The following is a 23,747-nucleotide window of genomic DNA, read 5'->3' as shown; positions in this document are numbered from 1 at the left end:
GCGCACCTTAGTTGGACAATCGATTGATACTTAATTTTTACTATGTATTTCCCGATTTAAACGAGAAATGAATATTTTATGTTTTGATTAATTAAGCGAATTGATAGAAATATTTTCAACTAAACTACTTTTAGTAATTTTGTTTGACCAATTTAAATACAAATAAAAAGAAAATTAGATGCGCACAGGTTTTCATCTATACATCCAGAAAGAAAAATGTGAATTAATCTACTATAAACTATATTGGCAGTAAGCGATTCGAAAAATTAAAGAATCTGCCAGTGTCGTAGGAAAATGGCGCCTTTGGTTTCTTTGAAAAGATAATAAGCCGTGTTTATTGTTAGTTTCACGCGGGATTATTCGTCCATTCGTTTATTGCAGCAGGGAAACTTGGAACAGGGGTTTAACAAGAGCTAGGCCAATAAGAGTGCTTTATTACGCTTCTATCCACCATATTTGATCAGTTGAGACGATACGGCATTCAGAAAGATTACAAAAGGTGTTACAAAGGAGCCCTGGAAGGTTGGAAGGCAACGGTAAAATTCGGCGTCCATTATATTAGGGAAACCATTTTATGACTGAAAAGGAAAGAATTGGAATTTTTAATTTATACACATTTCTCTTGTAGAGCACACACAATTAGGTAGGAAGAGTCAAATCTGTAGAATAATTTGCTCTAAATTTTATTGTAAATAAAAAACTACTAAAATTGGTTTGCTTTTTCAGAGTTTCAAGAAATGTTGTGCTCCAAAATCTCAGATTCTAATGCACAGATTTTCAAAAACCGTATACACCGCTATAGACTCTTTTTAACTTTCCCTAGATAGCCAAAGTAGTTTAAGGGTGTCTACACTTAGATTTTTGTTTTTGAAAAATTAGTTACTTGTTTGGCGCCAATTCAATCAACACAAATCGTGTACAACTAAAACGTTATCAATGCAATATATCGTTTTTTTAATAAATAGAACTTGCAGACTTATGCTTGAGTCAAGCTAGTCAGGTTGTTATCACAGTTTAAAAAGTGGTAGAAACTTTAAGGGTCCCCTCTCTCGATAATAGCGTCCAGTAAGACTTTTTTTCTTTAGAAAAAGGCCGATTTAAGAATAAAAGAGCAGTTTTACAAGCTGCAGGAGTTACCCAAACAACCAAATGCACCATTCCCTGGCATCTCCACCTTCATCCCAAAGGTTCTGTCACCGTTTAAATCGGTGGGAATTCTTAAGATTAAAATATTTCAAAAGGTCGTTAAATGACTTGAAATTCTTGAGGCACGTTTAATTTTCTCCCTTCTGCACAGAATTCAATAGCGTAAAGAAGATGACCAAAAAAATGTATATGACGCAAGATACCTCAATGCAAAATTGACAATTTTTCTCAGAACACGCGGCTGCCTTCAGGGTTTCGCATGACGAAATTCTTTCAACAAAATTGTCTGTCCAGCGCGACTATCTTTTGATTTGCCGACGTTTCAGCGACATGCTCGCTTTGTACATGTGCTTTTTTCACTTCTTTTGTGTATGTGATATCAGTGAAATAAATGTATGTTACGATCTCGTTAGATCACCGAAGTTAACAATAATTTAGCTGCGGATAGACTGCCTAGCTGCCAACTCGCTACCTGCATGCGTCATTTATTTGGCAACACGAGACGCAGTGCAGTGCGCGCCCGGACAGGGATCAAAAGAGAAAAACAAACCAATTGAAAAGATGTAAAGATTTTAGGCACCCAAAGAGGATTTATGTTTTATAATCTCGAATCGCAGGGGTTACTACCATTCGCAGGGTTGCGCTTGAGAATAATTCGTTTTTCTTGCAGATCCGGTTTTGTGTGGTTATTTAACCACCTCCCGGTTTTTTGCAAAAAAAATTGTGGCTATTGAATGGTGCCTTTTCTACTCTACCTTTTAATAAATTGTAATAACTATTTACGAAAAACAATTTGAAAATACTAAACGCAGTGAACCCCAGATTTTCAGATACCGTTTAACATTAAGTTTCAATGTTAAAAAACTGCTCTACAGATTTCTTTATATTAATAGAGGTAAATTTTGATACTATTTTATTCAGCGGGTTGTTCGCTAACACTATACAAATGCATTTTATCTCCCAATGTGATATTTAAGTGTTAGTAAAATATTTTTTGACTTACTTGGAGAAGTAAAAACGAATTGAATTGAGTTAAGTGCAATAAACCGCACGAAACTGGTAAAAACCGCAAAGAACCAGTGCACTGCAAGTTTTGGGAAACTCCCCGGGGGGTTCTTAACAGAGTGTCGTTGTTTCACCTTCCAATTTGTAATTTTTAATATGTAAAAAGAAACAAAAACTGCGACGAATGGCTGTTTTTGTATATAATTTTTTATCTAGTTCTGTATGCAGCACTGTTTCATTATAGCGTGATTATAATAAGCTTTAAAATATCCAAAACAGGAATAAATCGTTCTAAAAATAGCCACATTTTACGTCACTCGACCAGTTTTCTCGGATATCAGCACTGTTGTTAAAATGCGGCAAGTCTATTTTAGGGGTTTGACCGCGCGGCATGTGACGTCGTTCAAAATGTCAAATAATTTCACACAAGAATAATATATGTATAACAATTGTGCGAGCCATTACGCTCTGTTTACTTTTTATCGGTCATCTAATCTGCACTAATTAATTTTCCCCTTGGACGGACCGAAAGTCGGAGTCCATTATTTCGCTTTCCGGCTGGCAATTAGCGCTTAGCAGAATGTAAACAGATAAAAAGTGCGATCAGGGAAAATGTAAAAAGCGTGCGCGCCACAGGCAAAATCGTTAATGAGCCTCGGGCAATAATAAAAATAGGAAGGCAACACTCACCCGCTGCACAACTGTCTCCGAAGCTAATAGAATTTTTATTTCCGTGAATTGGTTTTTTGTCGAAAAATTAAAGTTGATTTTGATTTTTTTATACTGGTATTAAGATCGAATCGGCTTTTCCGGGATATTGGGTAGAAGAAAATATTCATTAAACATTAATTTGAAAATGTTTTTGGTCTATAGTCAACATAGCAGCTGAATTATAAAGCTAAACTGGTAGCCCTAATATATTTTCAATATTTTCCACCAAACCTAACGGCTCTTTCGTCCGTTAAGTTTCCTAAATTTGAGATTTGAACTGAAAATATTTTACAGATATTTCTCTACACACAAAAAAGGAAAAGCTGAAAATTTTGTATGAGTTTCGGGACGCCCTTTACAGGGCAGGGGACGGGTACCAAGTTATCCTATGAGCCAAAAATTTTAAAAATCCGGCCTAACCTAACCCGTCCCGTATCTTTCCATGTAAAGGTTGCGAATTTCAACGCAAAACCCGAGAAATCGAAGCGTTTAGTCGCGGGGAGGCGTATTTTAAAGTCAAAAACTGAATCCAACCACATAGAGGTGAATTAAAAAATAGTGTAGATTTTGGGTCGTCGGCGGAGGAAACAAAGGGGCCTATTAGACGTAGGATTTTACAGCGAGTCCAATAAACTTTTTTTACTGTGCAACACATAGCAGCTGAGTTATTCATTTTTAAAGTCCAAATATTCCCCACCAATCGATTCCTCTCGGTGGGGAATGCGGTTTTCCAAAATCGGACCATTTTTCGAATTTATTTCGGCCAATTTTTTATAAAAGCCAAAATTTGGCAAAAAAATTGTTTAATTTTTTATTAAAAATCGGCCGTTTGTCGGATAGTTGACCTCGACCCCTTATCGGACAGGTCTTTGTTTGGCATTTTACTTGGGACCGACCTTTTTCAGGGTACCTGACAATGGGATCCGTTCCCAAGGCTGGTTTATCATGCTTTCTAATTACTACTTTCAAGGACAATAATAGGCATTCGGTACTGATTTTTTATCCGTGCCTGTCACCGACCTTTTTCTTCCCGCTGGGGCTAAGGGTCGAGCCAATGTTCTTTTTCTTGTATAGCCTTTTCCCAATTTTAAAAGGTAAAAAATAAAAATGTTTATCTGCCCTTTCGGACAGGAGCAAGTATGGTTTTAATTGTCAGGCTTTTGTAATCTCCCTAAAACTCCTGAATTGACGGTGTCGGGTCATCAAGCAGTAAAAGTGTTAGTACCAGACCTTCTACCTGGCGTCCACCGATTATATTTTATCAGACGAGCAAGTGAACCACGTGGTGATGACTCACACGCGGCAGGCAGAGGAGTAGGAAGGGGTGACTCACACACACAACACGGCGGCAGGGGAAATGGGAGGAATTTCGCGGCATCGACCGCGAGGAGGCACTTTTTGGGGTCTCTACTTTCTCTGGGGTTGCGGGGGTGAATTTCGTCAGAAACTGCGTTTTATTTCGTGTTTCTTCGAATCGATGCTGTGCTAACTGGGGGTAGTTTTGAAAGGGAATGCAAGGAAAATGCGTGTAATGTACGTGTGCCAGTGACGATTCACTTTCTCGGGGAAACCCCTTTCGCGCAAAACAGCCTTTCAAGGCACTCTAGCGTGCTTCGCCAGAGTTATTTGAAGAGTCAATTTCAAGGCGCTAATTTGCAGTCACGACTTGAAAAGGATGCAAATGGAGAGAATTTTCTGGGTTGACACAAAATATCTGAATTGAAAAATAATAAAGAATGCACTGGGGACGAGTTTAGCTAATTGTAAGGCGTTTTACCGCGTGTTAAAAAATGTTTTAAAACATCATCCCTGCATTACTACGCTTAAAAATTCCAGATATAAAAGGAAAATTCCTATCATTTAAATTATTCACAATTCGACATGGGTATGAATAGGGGATGAGGGGTGAGCACCCCTAACACTATTCAGCTGACCAGGAAAAGTCAAGCCGAGTCGAACGGTGTGCAGTTTCTGCATTTCTGACAGTTAGAACGCGAGATTTGGCGCTCAAAATATTTGCTAAAATTCAAAATTTTGGGTTTTTTGAAAATCAAAATTTGAACGAAGCCAAACGCTGCCTTGAAATTTACACACAAGCCCAAGAGACCACTTTCGAGGGGCGTTTCGGGTTTCTAAAAATTTCAGGAGACCCAAAAACACCCTGAAATTTTGTTAAATGACCCCTGGTGACCTATGACCTAGACCAAGGACCTCAAATTTGATGTTCATTCGACCAGGCTTTACGAGTGTTAATGCATTCTCAAAATTTGCAAAAAATGTTCCGTAAAATTCGCAAGAAAAATTTTGACACAAATTTTTATGGTTTCTCAGCGAGTTTCCATATTTCTTCAAAATTATTGAACTCCTAGCCTACTTCAAAAAATATCACTAGAAGCAGCTCTTAATCAGCTCAATCAGATATTATGACTTTTGTGTACCCGAAAACAATAGGAACATTAACATTTTAATATTTGACCATTAACATGATAAAGAAATTATTCATTTTTCTTTTTACTGATCGAGTCTAAATGCATTGTTTCAACATGTACATACATTTAAAATACTATCATGAGTGTTGAGCAAGAGATTTAATAAACACTTGGGTGTCAAAATGTTTCAAATATTTCCGATTCAAGATAAAAGCAGATAACTTTATTGAAAACATGTGTACAAACTGGAAAAATTAAATTGTCAATCACTGTCATCCGGAATCACCATGTGAACCCTTTTTTTCTTTGGAGAATCATTTTCTGAAAGTATGAATGCTCGTTAAGTTTTTAATTTGGCAGCAAATTGATGCGAATACCTGATCCAGAGTTCAAGACAATTTGCAAGTGTGGTTCGTCGTCGGAATCTCTCTCATTGTCCGACGTCTCGCGCGCCTCATTGTCAGCAACTTCAGCTTGGGAACCTTGGCTTGCTGCTTGTTCAGTTAGCGGTTCCTCTGGCTGGCCCTCGTCATCACTCGAGTCAATGGCCATAATTCGAGATTTCTTTTTTCCAGCCTAAAATGATAGTTGATAATTTTATTTTCAATCTAAAATTAGAAATTTCAAACTGCCATAATTTCTCGAAAGTGAATTTTCAAAAATCATGACTTGCAGTAGAATTTTATCATTAATTTTTGAGAAAGTTAACGCTCTCCTAAATAAACAAAATAAAAATGACGGGAACCTGTGCTTTCTCAGAAGCTGCCGGTGTTGAGGAATGGAAGAGTTTGTGCATCATTTCTTCGTCGTCGTCGCTGGAGCTGTCGATTCGTTTCCTCTTATTCGCACTGTTGTTTTCCTTCCTTAGCAGAGCTGTGCTTTCTGCATCGGAATCATCGTCTGACTCCAGCATTGCTCTGTTTCGCCTTTGAGAGGTTTTGGGTACAGGCTCAGGCTCAGGGGTTGCATCTCGAGGCGGCAAAAGGGAGTCCAGTCGACCGTCCAGGGCGTGCGCCAGAATTTGGGATCGCTCCTCCAGATCAGCCACGGAAAGCTCACTCGGGATTCTCCAATTGGTTTCCTGTGTAACAGAAAGTACGAATAAGTCAAGATTAATTTAATAATTATTGTAGCTCTGCTCACATAGATTGATCAGAGAAAAAAAATATTTTTTGTTTTTAACATCATATAGAGCTTTAAATGAGATTGAAATGAGCTTAAAACGGTTTATATTGAAAATATATTGACAAATTACTTAAGGGGAATGAGTTTGGCTTAAAAATTCAGCTGCTTATCTTTTCAAAATTGGTTATTTTGCATAAGAGCCGTTTAAACGGTGTTTAAAAGTAAAAACTAAAATTCTACTACAAGCCTTTACTTCTCTCCACTCAATTTTTACTTAGCAATTTCGGTCAGATATTTAAGGAAACAAGGCATTTAATAGCAGAGTACAAATTTAACATGAAATAACGGTAAAATTACTCATCAATTTATTTGCTTGCTGAAAATAAATTGGGCAGTCACCTGTCTATCAATAAATATTTAATTTGACGGTTTCTAGGAGCTTCTACAATTTGTCAATTTATTTTTAAAATGAGTGATGTTGGTTTCAAAGTTGGCTTAGGGGCAAATAAATATATCGGTTGAGTCATTTATGCCGCCGTAAATCTCGCGGCTGAGACCTCTGTAAAATATCCATCATTTCCCAAGAGAATTATTAAAACCTTTGCAAGCTTTGTCAAATCAAATACTTTCCCTCTTCTCTTATGGGATTCTACAAAACTAAAATTTTTGTTCCTTCTGGAGTTCTGTTCTACATCTACACACCTGTCCTTCGACAGGAGCAGCCATGCCAATCTTCCTGAGCATAAGCAGGAACGTTTCGTCCTCCATTGCGTCGCAGTCTTCTTCAAGCATTGGGATCAGTGGTGACGCTTCGTCGTCATCGTCCTCAGTCCGATCTTGAATTGTCTCATTCACGCTCATCATCAGCCAACGCACGGCACTTGACATTCCTGTGCACAGAGAGAAAGGCATTGTAAAAAATTCATTTTTCACTGGTGAAGAGCAAATTTTGCCTTTTTCCATCACAGTCTTGACACTCTCGATAGCAGCTGTTTTGTTGTACACAAACTTTTGGGTTGCTCTCGACTGATTTGCTTCTTCCTCATCCGAACTGCCCTCCTCCTCACTCCCGTCACTCTCTCTTCCTTGCAGACCTGGCAAAAACAGAAATATATCTTGGAATTAAAGTGGATCGACACAGGGTGACCATTAAAGTTTATTTTTGGAATTCTTGGATGCAAGAAGCAATTGACCGATAAAAAAAATTGTTATAATCAAAAAAGGGCCTTCCTTCAGTTAAAATTCAAAGTCCAACAGCGTTAGAAACCTTTAAGGGAAACTTTTTGCTGCGAAATAAAATTTAATTTCAAGTAAGGAGCAGCCTCTTTCCTCAAAACTTTTTACAGTCAATTTTGGCTTCAACTGAATCATGCACTGACAACAAGGACTTCCCAGAATTGTTTAAAGAGAATGATTTTCTACCTGCTCTTCTTTTTCCCTTTTTGCAAGCCAGGGCCTCCTTGGTCGCAAGCCCTATTTCGATGAGTTTCTTCCGGATGGTCTGTTTGCTACGCTTGTTCACCAAACCATCAGCGATGCTCTGGACCGGATCTGCAGAAAAAAATAGATAAATTAACGGGAAAATAATTTAATCCTGGAATTTGTTCTTACTGTAATCATTTTTGTATTGATTGTAAAGCCGAGTTAGCTCCTCAACATCTTCATCAGTCCACTTGCTCACTCTGCCACTGATGGATTTGTTGCCCTAAATGTTGAATAATTAAATTTAGTTCAATATAAAAGGCAAGCATACTGATTAAATTAAAAATTCATTTTAAATTCAAGATTTTTTGTAATTAAAAAATTAATTTTTTAATCTAATTCTGGATGAAATGACTTACATCAACAAAAGGAATGAATTTTAATTATATTCCAACCCCTTACACCATCTTATCCCTTCAATAACAGAGGAATCATAAAGTAGAATAAATTGTGGCTACAAACCCAAAACAACCCCCTAAATAATAATTTTTGATACCTTCAATGTCTCTTGTTTATAGCTGGTTTATGTATCTTGTTTAAATGAAAATTTTATATCATGAAATAAAATTAAACCATTCTCTTCTTCCAATCCTAATACATCCCCTTAAAACTACCCTTGTAAAAGAATTTGTTATAGTTTATTTTCATCACAATTTAAGCAGCCTTTCTTCAACTGAAACAATTCTCCAGTAGCCTTGACTAGTTTTATTAAACCATTGGATGTTTCAACCCCATAACCACCCTCTAAATAAACCCTATAGTATTTTTTGTAACTTAGATCTCTTGTTTAGAAAATGTATTCCATTATTTCACAATCTTAATCTTTCAACCATTTAAAACAAGACCTTTGAAGGACTCTTGTCATTCATTATTTTCAATGTGATTTTATCCACTTATCATTAAACAAAACATCATTTTAACAGTCAGGGGACAAATTTTGTTGAACTATTTAATATTTCACCTCTCAAATCCTCCAAAAGCATTTTTAGAAACTTAATGACTGGGTCAAGAATTCATTACTAGTTTTTAAGTGACAATTTTGAGATCAATTACAACAAATAATGGTTTGGCGGGGACAAAATAGGGTCAAATGATAAAAAAGTTAAAAATTTTTTATATAAAACAATTTTAAAGTGTTAATTGGTTCAAATAATTCCAAAAAGGAGCTCCAAATAGGAATAAAAAATGCTTTGGGAGGGGCTGAAGGAACAAATAGGTAGGGGTGGTTTTAAACGATGAGTCGGTATTTGCTTCTAAACTCATCTTTTAGATAAGACAAAATGACTACTCAAGATTTATATTTGGCAAAGGGGTGATTGGCATTTGATAGAACCAGCCTGAGGTTAACGGGAACTATTCCTTGGGCAAATTGCAATTTTTATCAAACACTATCAAATGATAGCAACAAAATAAAAACTGCGAGTCCTTATTAATATCTAAATTTAAATTTAGACTCACGGTGATGAGGCCAAGCTCCTTCATCTTCTTGTAAACGGCGATTCTCGAGTGTGATCGAAGATCGATCAAGTTTTCCCAAACCTTGTCAACTAGGGCACTTTCATCTGCAATTTATAATAAAATGAAGCAACCGCAATATTCAACGAATGCATTTCATACCAATGCGGCTTTGTTCTTCTTGCATCTTGGCAGTAAACTCAGTAGCCAGTCTCTGGATCTCATCCTCTTGTTGCTCCGTCCAAGCGTTTTTATTCATCGTCTTGGAGCTGTACACAAATTGATTGTTAGCTTTATTAACAACAAGTCTATTTGAAACCTCTCGTAGCTGCCATAGCCATCAACAATATCGTGCGCATCTCTGGAAGTCTTCCAAAAGAGCAGCTCAAGGAAGATGTGCGGATTCGTGTGGGAGACCTTGGCAAACTGCTGCAATATGTACTTTGCGAAATCCGCCAGCTCCTGCAACAAAATTCTCTTTGTTATTTTCCCTCCTATCAATACAGAATTGCAAGTGCCGAAAATTTTGTGCGTTTCGCAGGGCAGGGGCGGGGTATCAAGTTGTCCTCTGAGCCAAAACATTTTATTGAAAACGTAAAAGTGTAAAAATATTACCAAATCCACGAATTTCAGCTAAAACACAAGCAATCGAAGCGTGGCAACCGGGATGGTAAGTTATCAAGTTAAATCGTAGATCCAGCCAATGGGGGAATTTAAATAAATTTAAATCAAACACTTTAAAATAGCGCGAAGCTCCCGTCTGGAGGCCCGGAAAGCCCAAGAGGTTAGCCACTCGTCTCTTTCTACATGTTGCAGGTGAGGAACGCACCTTTGCATTGGCGCCGATGGGTCCTCCTTTGGCCTGGGCCTTGATGGCTCGCTGGAAGGTCCTGAAGAGCGACGCCTGGAACGCCATTGCGGGCTTCTTGCAGTCGAAGCAGATGCGGTGCAGAAGTTTGATGGCCGCGTGCACTTGCAACTGGCGGACGCCGCTCTTGTCGAATCCCCGCAGCATGAGGCAGCATGCTGTCACAACCCTCGGATGGGCAAACCTGAAAAAGGCAGCGAAAATTACTAAAAATTATTTTTAGCTCTATTTTATCGATGAAAAATTGAATGCAAGACGAAATGTCACGGGTTGAAAGAACAAATTGGCAAACTAAACGAAATTTCCATTTTTTGTGTGAAATTTCTCGAAAACCAAACAGGTCGACACTCTGAAATGGTCACACAAGTTTAAAAATGGCATGGTGCAACTTAAAAGCACATTTTAAAATTTCAAAATTCTGCGCTTATGTACAAAATGTTAATTAGAAATTAAAATTAACAGTAATAACCCTTGACCTTGACCTAGGACATCAAGTTTGATGTCAGTTCGATCAAGCTCGGCGAGAAGGATCGGCAAACTTTATTTTTGTGAAATGGCACCACTGAGGTCTCAAAGTTTTCCAAATTTGTACCAAAACACCGTAAAAATGAACATTTAGTAGAGAAAATTTTTATGAGACGTAATCTTAAAAGAAATATTGTTACAAATTGAGGGCAGGAAGAGCATTGTCAAATTTCGCTCGAAATTAATTCTAGCGCAGTTAAAATATTCAGTGGTAAGAAAATGGAGGCTTCGAACCGCAATTACATTTACATTTAATATTTTTCGCATTCGTCTGGGAAGTTTTGCTTTATTTTACGGCATGAGTTCACATCTCGAGGGCATTCAAAGTTAACAAAGCGCAATGATACACTTTAAGAAACGTCGTAGATTGTTTCCAGCAGCTAATACCTGTTGATGAAGTCCTCAAAGTTAAAGTTCTGCTCGTGAATTTCGGCGAAAGCACCGGCGGCATCTTGCTCCTCGTCGTCACTGCCAGCACCACGCTCCCCTTCCGACTCGGAGGGCTCGTGCGCACGCTCCTCGCTCTGCTCCTCGCCTGGGGACAGTTGCAAAACGTGAATGAAACTTTCATCGCAGACATCTGACCGAACGCAAGATTTGAATTGAAAGCGTTAATTTTTCAATTTCACCTGACAAAGAGTCGCGAGTTTGTCAGCGAAAGGAAATTGCTGGAAAAGAGAGGAACAAAAGCAGGCCATCGTAAAATATGCAACGAGATGGGCTGATGTGTGAAGCGGCGCTGCCTATCTCGCCAACCGACCGACCAACACAAAAGGCCTTCGCTGGAAACTGCAAAGTTTTTACAGCGCTGCAATAACAGTGTCTTTGTGCTGAGCGGCAACGGCGGCGAGATAATGAGCCCAACTGACTGACTAACAGCATCTGAAAATAATGTGTCCGTGGGCAGAGCAAAAAGCGGTGCTGGCAGCCAGGCCTTTTTAAGCTTTTAATGGATCCAGCATTAAAATGCACGTGAGAAAATCCGGCCTGCCTGCTGTTTGTCGAGAAAGGCGAGCGCATGCCTTGTAATTAGAGCTGGGTAATTAACCCTTTTTTACTATGCATGGATGCGTCGACGAGCCGGTGGGTGGGTGGCTGGCTGGCCGGGTTTGTTTGCCCGAGTGTTGTTTTTTTGCCCATCCAACTAGAGAGAGGCAGCGGAAATTAACGCTTCTTGAATCTATAAATATCAAATTTGGCAAACACACCGTTAAAGCGGATAGGCTCGTTTCAATTCGAACCTGAAACTGTTTGCTTTGCACAGTTAAAGAGTATTAACACAGAAAAATCCTTGTTGCCAATGCATGACCTCAATTTTAAGATTCAGTTAAAGCCAAAATTTGACCTAAATTTGAAAAAATGACTGCAAATGGCGAGGACTGTCTCCTAGCTTAAAATCTTATTTTATTTCACAACAAAGAGTTTCTCTAAAACGTTTCATACGCTGTTGGACAGATCTCGACGAGAGGAATCGAAATCTGTCAAGAAAATGTGGTCAAGCGCTGGACATTTTGAAGAAATTTTGAATTTTTACTCTAGCAAGGTCCTTTTTGATTATTGAAAATTGTTTATCGATCATCCACATTTCAAATAATTTTCAATTGTTGCCCTTTATCAATCTAATTTTTTTTGAATCTAATTTAAAGAACTAGGCTGGCTACTTATGCTGACTGTCGCTGTGGCGCTGCTGTCTCGATCCCAATCAGAGATACGCTCCCTTCTTTGATTGGATGACACTTTTAACTAATATTTCAGACCAAAAATACCGTCAAAATAATTAATCTTTTACGTTTTTGCCGATTTTTCGAGAATTTTCGAGCGTGCAATTCGATTTTCTAACCAGATTTGACCCTCAGCACTGTCAAAAATGAAATTACACTGCTACTTTAAATTTCAACTCTACGAAAACCAGCTTAAAATCGCAAAATTAGCTGATGAAAATATTTCTTGCTCTTCAGTGAGAAGAAAATGCGACCGTGGAAGAGCTAGTTTGGGCTTTAGCGTGAACATGCAGGTGGTGGAGGTTTAGTTCTGCGCCAGCCGCAAAGCTGCCTTTATAAATCCAGCTAATGAGCTTCATAATTCAAAGTAAAAGTGCCGCACCTAATGATTAACTGCGAAAAAAGATGCGCCCTGCTAGCTTACTTAGTACTTAGGGCTGTGACGGCGGCGCAAACTCTACAATGACGGTGCGCTGCCTGCTCGTCTCTCCACTTTGAGGCGAGTTCCTCCAGATTTCAGCGTCAAGTTTTTGCGGCGGCTTAAGCTTTGCGGTCGGCGCTGCTGCTGCTTCTTCTTGCATTTGATTTGAGTCGCTAACATAACATGCGGTTGACAGCCAACTAGAGGAAAGTTCAGTGATATTTATTAGCTAGTTTCAAACACGTGTTTATTTACTCGGCGAGCGGCAGCAATTCGGGGAAGCCGATAAAAAGGGGGTTAATGCCGTTTTATAGATTGTAATAGATGAAATGGGCTCGTCCTCGGGCCATACATCACCCTGCCGCCCACCTTAATAAAAAGCGCTGAATGGGTCTAATCCTGCGGTGGATTAGCGCGAGCCGTCTTGGCTTAAGCTTCGTGTCACGCCCACTAAAATATGAACTTTGCTCATTAGCCTGTGCAAAGATATAGGGTTTCATAGTCTGACGCATCACGTAGCCCTTTAATTCGCGCGCGAGATAATTAGCCTGGATGTACATGACTCTCGCGCTGCTAACTCCCCGTGGAAATTAGACGTGCATCCTCCCCGTCTCTCTCTCTCTCTCTCTCTCTCTCGTCGCTCTCTCTGTTGGTGCCTGGCAAAAAGAGACAATTAGACCGCACGCGGCACGACAGGTGCTCGAGTTGCTTTACTGCCTCGGTCGAGGCGACAACCGCAATCATTACCCAAGGTGCACTATATCGATCGCATTTACAACAAAAATGATTCCTGCAGCCGACGAGATTTATGGCGTCTATTAACCCCCGACAATTTCCAAATAATGGTTTATGAGGCACGCCGGTTACGGCCGGGCCATAACTGTCGCGAGGGTTAACTCACTAATCCGCAACGAAACTAAAGGGTCATTTTATGGCAAGGTGCATAGCCCAGCCGTGCATCAATTCGCCTAAATCGTGCGACACTCTAATAAAATTTTAAGCTCAAACGCAGTCCTGAATAGGCAGGCGCGTTACACCCGGCTTAGCGTCGTCCAAAATAATGGCCTCGGGGACCACAAGCCTGAACGCGATACAAAATTTAAAATGTGCGAATAGTTAGGGCAGGAGTGGGGGCATTTAATTTAGTTTCCCGTCTAGTACCGTAAGCGTACAAAATTTAGTCATACCTCATTTTGAGAACTAAGGAAAAACCCATTTCGGTTCTCTGATTGGCTCTTTGACTAACTGCAGATCGAGACAGCAGCGCCACAGTGACAGTCAGTGGAAATAATAGGCACATTTCGCTTGCTGTCGCTGTGGCTAAGCTGTCTCGATCTGGCCAATCAGGTAGAACCTTCTTATTCAAACCAAACACCACCCAAGAAAATGTTTTTACGTTTCCCCCTGACTATCGGACTGTATACCAAGTGATTCAGCTGCCCAACCTGCAAAAAATGAAATGTGTCGGTTGTAGTTTTGCAATTCCTGCTAAACTGAAGCCGGCCGTGGATTATCCTGGATCCGACATGCAATGAAATCAATTGTGTACGTGTCTGTCTGTCTGTCTGTGTAGCATTTCTATCACGCACTAGACAAAAAAGGACACGGAGAGAGGTGAATCCAGCTCTAATTGACTTTTAGAGCAAGCCCCGAGAGGAAAACCGAGACAAATGGGCTGCAAACAATTAACTGCGTCAATTAAAGCGCAATTTCCCTGCTTCAGAAACAGCCGGACGGGCAGATAAATAATTGGCCGGCTCAGCGTGCAGCCAGTGTCTGTGCGGGAGATCCTCTCGTGCAAAATTTACGTCGCATTAATGCAGCGCAGCATCCCCTTGTAAGCCGGCTGCCGCGCGGCAACAACGGTCTTGCACCCCCATCGCAGAAGCTTCAGCTTTCACTTGGCTTGCAGTGATCATAATAGAGAGCAGCCCCTATATGCAGCGTGCGGGCTAACTAACTCTGATAACAACGCAGACACCCAATTGCAGCAAATTATCGCCGAGATAAATCAACGCTCGGCCCCTGGGAATGCGCTGCGAGCCGTGTTTCTGCAAGTGAAAGCCGACACTGCGAATTTGCAGCCGCAAGCCTGTTTCCAACAAAGTTTCAAGATACACCCTGCAGAGATCGGCTCATTTGCCTCTGGGCTCACCGGAGAAAAGCAAATCAGAATTAGATCAGGCTTATGTTGTGTGTGCTTGGCGCTGGAAAGTTCTCAGCGAGTTCGACATGTGGAATATAATTCGAAATAATGCTTTTACCTTGTATTGCCGAGAGATTACACCACCTATAACTCATGTCTGGCCCCGCGTGCCTCAGCCGGATGAATGTCAATTAGTTAATTCAATTATGGATTATTCTAAGTAACCTAGGTTAGTGGATTTTGGACTGTGATTGTGAGCAAATTAGATTTCCTTCGAATTTTGGCACCGGGGTATTTAGTATTAAAAAATACTAGATTTTTGGCCGATTTTTTGATGTGCTTGAAATCGAAATGATGAGGGGGCGTAACTGAGGGAATACAATATGGCGGCGGGCTTCTGGCACTTTTTCTCTTTGGTTTTTTCGTTTCCACCGATTTTCGGCACGTGTCGACTGACCTAATTTGACTTCAAAGAATCGATTGGCGCTGTATAAAATGAAATTCCATTGCTAATTAATAAAGTTAAAACTTGTTGCAGTAAACAAACGTATCACAGAGCCAAAAAGTCGATCTGTAGCACTCTCGAAAATCTTTTAACGGATGAATTTCTGCAACAAATTCTCAACATCTGTTGGTGCTACTAGGGACAAAAGGGGGATGAACACCAGAGGAGGAAAAATGAAATAACAAGAATTCGAGCGCGCTGAAGACAGTAAACGTCGTCAAAAATTTAGTTGAAGACAGGATTTTGAGTCGAGCGGGCGCGACTTGTTTAAATTATTCATAAATACAAGAGGCAAACTCCAACAAAACTCATTCGGCAAAGGAGCCCCTTCCCTCGCGCGCTAAATTAGCAATTTTATGCCTCCGTTTGTGCGCCTCGCTGTGCGAAGCCGAGTGTAATTCCAGCCAGCCGCCTGCGCTCCACTCAATATTCTTTCCCCGGATGAAAACGAGACGCCGGCATAATATAATAACGTAAAAAAAGAATTAGAGCTTATCTGCAAACATTTTTCTCTTATTAAAAGTCGCGGCGCTGCCTGCACGCAGAGTTATCAATTTTACGCGCCTCGCCTGCTTGCACTCTCTCGATTTACGCGCCTCGAGCAAAAAGATGCTTTAACGCGTGTGTATCGGATAATGATAAAACTTTGATTTACAGCCGCCGTTTTATCGGCCTGTTTGTGAACAAGAAACTGCTTATTTTTTAGCGCAACGGACGCTTGCTTTTAGGCAAACTTTTTTAATACTTCTCTGTGACGACAGCACGAGTTCAGCTCGCCGAGAATTTTCTATCAATAAAGAGTGCAAGATGAGAAAGTGCTAGCACACCAGGTGTTTTAAACAAAAACTAATAAATGCACCAAAGTTGGGAATAAAAAAATCAGAAACCTTTTTTGTACGGCTCGTTTGAGGAAAAATTCGAGCGAAATGTCAACAAAAACACTAAAAACTCGCGGGTAATTTTATGAAGTTTAAAATTAACGAAATTTTGAGAGGAAAAAATACTCCTGATTTAGATCATCAAAGAATGATCGTGTCGAATCAGTCTTTTGGGCTTTAACCCACGTGCCGAACTGCTTCCTTGGGATTTTGTGCTGTTTGGCACTTATTTGAGAGCGGGAGGAGAGAAACATGACGTGGGTGCATTTAATTTCAACAGTACTTCACGGCTCCTGCTCGAGTGGCAGCGCCAGCGAGACGCACACACAGCAAAACTCGCTAATACAATGATGCGTCTCCCACTCGCAATCGCTTCTAGTCAGCGAGTTGGCGTTTAAAACAACACAAACTACGTGTTGTTCCTATTTAAAAGACTACTATTAATTCATAATCCATTCGTTTAAAATGGCCAAAATGGGCCACCCACTCGTAAAACACGTCATGCTTATGAGTAGGCCTCCAAAAGGACGGTTCGCAAATTTTGCAATGCGCGAAAACTAGCTGGAAAAAACTACCAGTCTGGGTTTTTCTGAGTTTAACCCTAGAAGGTCACATTTCGCGCCAAAAAAATGAGACATTTTGGAAAATTACGTTGATAGTGTTAAAATTTTTGGTCTGTATGTAGGTGAAACCAGTGGCTTTGGTGAAATTCCCTATTTTTAGTCATCCATCATGAATTTTGATCTTAAAGACCGTCTTTGACGAAGTTTCTGAGCACACCAATCGATTATTGAGGGTCGAAATAGGTAAAGTGGATATTTTTTCCGGCCAAAAAGTCCAGCGCGACATGCGAACTTTTTCCCGCCAAAATAATATTTGCGAGAACTGCGCATGCGTCAGAGCTGGTTTAAGCACTTGCGCCTGTACGAATGACTTCTTTGTCAGTTCTAGTCAGCTCTGCATGCGCAGTTCTCACATTTATATTGTTTTGGCAGGAAAAAAGTTCGTAAGTCGCGCTCGACTTTTTGGTCGGAAAAAATATCCATTTAACCTAATTCGACCGTCAAAAATCAATTGGTGTGCACAGAAACTTCGTCAAAGACAGTCTTTAAACCCCAAAAAGGTCACATTTCGCGCCAAAAAGTCTGAAGTTTAGGGAAAATGACGATGAGTGTTAAAATTTTTGGTCTTTTGGTGAAAACAATGGCTTTTATACTGATTTTGTAAAAACCCCTATTTTTTGTCATCCATCATTAGAGTTTTTATCTTAATAAAAATTCAAAAAAACAATTTTTTGCAATGCAATGGGTTTTTCCAACCCTCTCCAGATCCAGAAGGCTTTGATGGAAATACCAATTCCGAAAACACAAGGTGAAATCTGCCAACTAAATTTAGACGGAGACAAGGATCGAAAAAACCTTTTCACCGTCAAATTTGACACGGCGTATTGTGCACTCCGGCACATCGCAGGTTTATTAAGCGGGCTATTGAGGCGAGTGCGTGTACGAGGCTGTTATTGCACCACGGCCGCGCGTATCTGCTGCCTTACAATAGTTAGTTAGCACAAGAACAATGCGACCGCACAATGAGCCTCTTTATCTGCAGTGCAAGCGAGATTATGCGGCTGCCACGGCCGAAATACTCCCAAACAGCAAGCAACGAACCAACACAGCCTCGTCGTGAGCCCGCGGAAGGAATGCGCAAACTTTTAATCTCGATATGCTCTGGCAGCTCTTTTGTCGTCCCCTTGAAAATGTTCCTGCACTAAAAAGCTCGCCTCGCAAGACGATCGTCAGAGCTGCGGATTGTTTGCGTGCTACGCGAGCTGTTTAAGCCGATTGCGCGCTAATCACTTTCGCTCAAGCGAGCGCACCCCCAAGGCCCGAACCTGTCAATCATTCATGTTGTGGTGACGCAGTTCGCGGTTCATGCGCGCACTTGAAGGATTTCCAATTGGCGAGCAGACTGACGATAGTAATAACAAGATTTCAGGAACAATTGAACAGCATGCCCTTGTTTGATTAGAATTAATTATTATCAAGATCCTTGAGCTGTTTGATCAGCCGTTGGTGCACTTGGCCATTCTCAGGAGGAGATATTTGAGCAACTTGGGGACCTAAAACTGGCTGTTTAATGTCAAAGATGGCTGGTAGGAGGCGCCACTTGCTGGTTTTTGCACCTTTTCCACAAATTTCAGGCGTTTCAGTGCCTGTTCAGGACAGGAAACAAGAATTCCTGCTTTTTCCTGGAATTTCAGCAGGAAAAGACAGGAATATTGTTTCAAAACAATCAAAATCTTTTTTATTTTCATAGATATCAGAAAAATCGTTATATTTCTTTTATGTGCCAAAATGTTTAGCCTAAAAAGTGTTCACGTCTACAATTCCACTCAAAATTCTTATATTTAAATAATATTTATATTATTATTTATAAATAATCTTTATATAAAATCACAACCCTATTTATTTATTGATATAACTATTTTGTTATACGGAATTTAAAAAAAAATCTAGAAAAAACAGGAATATGGCTGACGGAACTGGTAAGGCTAGGAACAGAAAAACCATTCTTGAATACGTACTTTCTGTTTCAATCAAGGACCTCGGTGTGGGGAGGCTTCTAAAAAATAACGAAACTCCCAATCTCTCATTAATCTCCATTAATTTGTGGTAGGGTTGCATTTGTTTACCACCCGGTTTTTTTCACCGATGGTTTTTTTACCAATTTCTTGCGCAAGAAATTAATTTTGTCCATTTTTTCCAAGTGAAAATCTAAAATTTGCGGTCGGTAAGGACATGGCAGATTTTTTTCTTTAAAACTACTATTTTCTGCCACGATTTCTTCAAAAATTGATCGCTGACAATTTTTCAAGTCGAGAAATTAATTAAAAACTGAAGAAACTGGCAAAAATATAAAAAACGGGTTTTACCACTGCACTGAATTTTTTAATGCGACTGTTTTGCATCCTTGATTTGTGGAAAACAACCCCACAGCAAAGCAGTAGCTGCGTTAATAATTAGTGCGATTCAAGCGGCAAATTGCAAACTTACGTCTTCATATCAGATGAGAACACTCAAAACAAATCCACTTTCTCTGCTCTCTCTCTCTCTCTCTCTCTCTCTCTCTCTCTCTCTCTCTCTCTCTCTCTCTCTCTCTCTCGTTCTCTCTCCGCCGAAGCAGAAAGTCGAGGGCTGCTTTGTAATTATGCAAATTCCCTCATAAGTGTGTTTAATATCGAGAGGAGTTTGCTCATAATAACGCAGCGCGCGTCGAGTCTCATGGCAAATTTGAATTAATTCTGTGCAAGATTAAAGCAAATATTAGAGCGGGGAGAGAATAACTTTATTATCAGCGCGGCCGTAACTGCGTGCACACATTTGTTTGCAATCTCGCGAAATATTAAACAAAATTCACAGAGCAACTCTGGCGGCAGTTTCTATTTTTGCTCCGACAGAAAACACGCGCTTTCCGAATTTTGTGTGCAGATAAACAAATTGCCTGCTGGGTGGCAAACAAGGAGTAGTCGTGTTAAACACCAAACTCGTGTACAACTTGTCCCATTCACCACGCATTAAAACTCTAACAATGGATTTTTGGGCTCACTTTGGTGCTGGAAAAAGGTTTTATCCATTGGCGATGATTGGAATGTAGTAATTTCTTGATTTTGATCTCGCTCGTGCAAATGTTGAGGAAAAATTTCATAAGTTGTGAAATAAATCGTTATTTTACAGTAGGGAGACAACATGCCGATTTTCTGCGAAATTTTTAAACAATTTCAGCTCTTTCCCAACATTAACATGAAGGTCAAAATGAAATTTTGAGAATTTCTAGTGCATTCTCTCTACAAGATGTGTGTTAATTTGATTTGGGGCCGTCGCGTTGCGTGCATAACATGTGTTGTAGGCGAAGAAAGCATCCGTCAGGAGGCGAAAGTTGGTTATTTTCGGGTGGGATTACGTCGAGACTGTGAAGTCTTGACATTTATTAACGTCTAAGAGCGGCCGTAGGGATTAGCTCGGCGCCCTCTCCCCCGATTGCGTCCAAATCCAGCTGCGAAATGAAAGAATAATATTTTCCCACCCGTCTAATTTGCATTCAATTTTTTGCTCCGGTTGCGCTCGGGCCAGACGGGGAATTCGTCCTCCGGGATTTGCGGCGAATTCCACTTTGCTTTCTTTTGTCGAGCCAAGGGCGCGTTCGTTTTCTCCTTGTTTTGTCAGCCAATGAAAAGGCAAGCAGGGAAAAGAGGGAAATTGCGGCTGGCTCGGCGAAAGCTGTTTCCCTTCGTGAATTTGAATGTGAAATAAGCCAGAGAAAGGGATGATTTATTGTTATAGTATAATGCTATCCTTTATTTAAAAATAGAGCCGGTGTGGACCCCACTTTTTATCTACTCTGCGCCGGTAGATTCTCAGGCTCATTAGCATAAAACTTTTAATTTCCCTGGAGAATCTCAAGTGGAAAGGAATTCAGGAAACAAATTAATAATAATTATGACTAGAAATAAAGAAAAATGGATTAAAATTGTATAAGTTAGTGGATAGTAAGTTACAGATATATAAAGAAATAAAAATATATACAACGGTGTTATACGTATCACTTTTTAAAATATTCATAAAAAATAATAGCTATTATTGAGCTGGAGTTGTAAAAGTTGATACGGACGTTTGTAGGCTAAAAGTGTTTTATAAATTATTCATTCAAAAATTTAAAAAAATAGAAATTAAATAAAAAATTTTAATTTCGTATAATTTAACATTTTTTTCTATGCCACTTTTAGTTTTTTTTTTTTTTTTTAGAAAGCCTTTAACTACGAGAACATTGTAAGTTAATACATTATCGTTTTAAGCTGCTTTTGTGTCCTAAAGCGATCAGCGCAAGTTGTTGTCTGGAACTTGTATGTTCATGTCTTAGTGAAACTTGTTGGTCAAGTTCACCGTCAATGGAATAGACAAGAGCTGGTCCGTCCATAATAATCGCCAGAGCAGGCCATCTCGATATAACCCCGGGCATAATGTGATTAATCAAACTTTGAGCGAAAGCAGGCAAGTTTTGCGTTTCCACTTCTGCTGCCTGGCACGCGCGTGTTTTAATTAATTAAGAGCGCGCACGCGGCAAGCAAAACTCGTAGGAATGTGGAGCAACGCCGGCCGGGGGTCTTTGAACTTTGCTTTGATCAAATTGCGAGAGAGAGTGCGCGCAAACAATCGTTTGCTGTCTCTTTTTCGCTGGCCATGAGCCTTTCGCGGTTATTACGTGCGCGGCTGTGTCAATATTTCATTTTGCACAGCTTCGCTACCCCAGCCGGCGGGAGGCAGCGCACTCCTGATGCACCATTATATTTCAGCCTGTCAACGCAAGACTCAATTAAAGTGGATACCTCGGCTGCTCGCCGAGTTGGAAACTCGAGTCGCTTGCCAGACGCAATCCAACACCTCTCACTCTCTTGCGCAATTTATCTCGACCCTTTTGTCATCTATTTGAGTCGGCAACCCCGAGAGATGGCCCATCTCGGCTGTTTGATTTTCATTTCTCATCTAACAATAAGATATTAAAATCGAAGACTGAAAATTTTAAAGGAAAAATGCGTTCAAAAACATTTGGATTATTTAAAAAATTTAAGATTACAAATTTTAATCATTTATAACATCACGTCAGGATTAATGGCTACCACAATTACTTCAAGAACCAGTTTCAGGATTGTCATTCGGCAGTTTTGGCTTTTTATTTGAGCTTTACAGCGGTAAAACCTATGAAAAGACACCAAGTTCGATGAAATGGGAAATTTACGACATTTTTAACATCAGGGTAACGTCAGGGACAGACCCTAAAGGTCGATTTCGATCTTCCTAGGTCCACCCTAGGCCTTCTTGACGTGTCTAAGCAAATAAAATGCGAAAAATACACTTAACGAACGAGAGGCGAACTGCGCATGTGCGGATGAGCGGCCTCGAGCCGGTTTTTAATTTTCAAACTCGAATTGCAGCAAAAATATCACGATTGCAGCTATGAAATTTGGTGTACATGTGCATAGTTTCACGGGCTATATTTCAGACTTGGAACCAAAAAAAAGTCGAAGGGGACTACCCTTAATTTTGAATTTTCGAAAAAAAGGCCGCGAAAGGTGACCTTAACCTTGAACCTGCAAATTTATTGTAAATAGAAAAGTTGTTCAGGATCGAATACTAGGTCGGGCAGTGCAAATTTCAAAGTGATATCTCAACGCAGTCAAAAGTTAGATTTTTTGGAATTTTGAGAACTAGGGAACGCCCCCATATATCCGAACTTCAAATTTCTCCATCTATCAACAAGCAAATTTAATAAAAGTGTAATCTAATATTTTCAACACCACAAAATCCTGTCCAATCGAACTCCAAATTCGCGAAAAACTGCTCTAGAATTAAAAAAGGCAACTACTGAGATCTAAATTTTGATCCCATTTTGAGACAGCTGTGAAACATCTCGTTCAGGTTTGAATTATTTGCAGTAGAGGGTTGTTTATGGTTTACGTCTTCAATAGTCATGTCAGTTCGGATAAGTGCGGAAGTTTTCCTCATTCCTTGGCAGCACTGGAGAGGAAAAAGGAGTATATAAAGAAAATCCAGCACTCGAAGCGCACAAGGTTATTATCCGCGCGACTTGGAGCAGCGCGTGTGTTATTGAATTTATGCATTAGGCGGAAAAATTGAATTATCACCCGGCAGAAGGGTAGAAGAGGGCCGCATTGAATTACAATGCCTGCTGCAGCACGCACTGTAAATCACCGCCTTACGAGTTGACAGATGATTAAATTCGCGAACGCGGAAGCGAGAATGTGTGCGGAAAGATCGATTGTTCCTGCCGCCTTATCGAATCGAGCCGCGCTCGTCGCACGTGAGCGCATCGCTAATGCGGTCCGTTATCATGCTAATCAGCGCGTGCTGTCATCCATAAATCTAATTACGCGCACTCGTTCTCCGCAGCTCAACACGGACGATTTTGTTGTTTAGGGGTGTCGTCAAACGTTGATGATTATGATAATGACACGCCCCGTTCGCCAACGACGCCCGTTTATCTAACTTTGCTCGTCTTCCTTCGCCCACCCACGCGCTCTATGTCAAAATGGCTTCATTACCCACGATTTTACGCTTTTAGCCCCCGGAATCATGCTGCCTCCGCCGCATGGAATACATATATTATATTATATCAGCCCGGCGGGGGGAGAAAATTCGACCACTTACTTACTGGTGACTGAAAAATGTTGGGTTAGGCAACCGGCTTGACACATCTGCCAAGCAGGTTGCATAAATGGTATTTTTTATTTTTTGTATGTGTCCACAATGAAGTTTAG

The 23,747-nt window shown here is 40.2% G+C and overlaps 1 protein-coding gene across 1 annotated transcript in view; it reads right to left on the bottom strand.

The window, feature by feature from the left end:
- Positions 1-5,492: 5,492 nt before the first annotated feature.
- Positions 5,493-23,747, bottom strand: part of timeout (timeless circadian regulator timeout) — a 42,264-nt gene continuing 24,009 nt past the window's right edge. The window contains exons 17-28 of the mRNA XM_065492634.1: positions 11,134-11,281; positions 10,183-10,405; positions 9,673-9,815; positions 9,516-9,622; positions 9,357-9,460; positions 8,028-8,121; positions 7,839-7,967; positions 7,370-7,510; positions 7,119-7,306; positions 6,037-6,372; positions 5,669-5,867; positions 5,493-5,612 (exon numbers count right to left, since the gene is read on the bottom strand). Of these exons, the coding sequence (XP_065348706.1) occupies positions 5,554-5,612; positions 5,669-5,867; positions 6,037-6,372; positions 7,119-7,306; positions 7,370-7,510; positions 7,839-7,967; positions 8,028-8,121; positions 9,357-9,460; positions 9,516-9,622; positions 9,673-9,815; positions 10,183-10,405; positions 11,134-11,281 (1,871 nt within the window). The 3' untranslated portion in view covers positions 5,493-5,553. The remainder of the gene's footprint in view (positions 5,613-5,668; positions 5,868-6,036; positions 6,373-7,118; positions 7,307-7,369; positions 7,511-7,838; positions 7,968-8,027; positions 8,122-9,356; positions 9,461-9,515; positions 9,623-9,672; positions 9,816-10,182; positions 10,406-11,133; positions 11,282-23,747) is intronic.

The sequence above is a fragment of the Cloeon dipterum genome, chromosome X, assembly GCF_949628265.1.
Source record: "Cloeon dipterum chromosome X, ieCloDipt1.1, whole genome shotgun sequence".
Lineage (NCBI taxonomy): Eukaryota > Metazoa > Arthropoda > Insecta > Ephemeroptera > Baetidae > Cloeon > Cloeon dipterum.
This window is presented reverse-complemented; position numbering and strand designations above follow the sequence as displayed.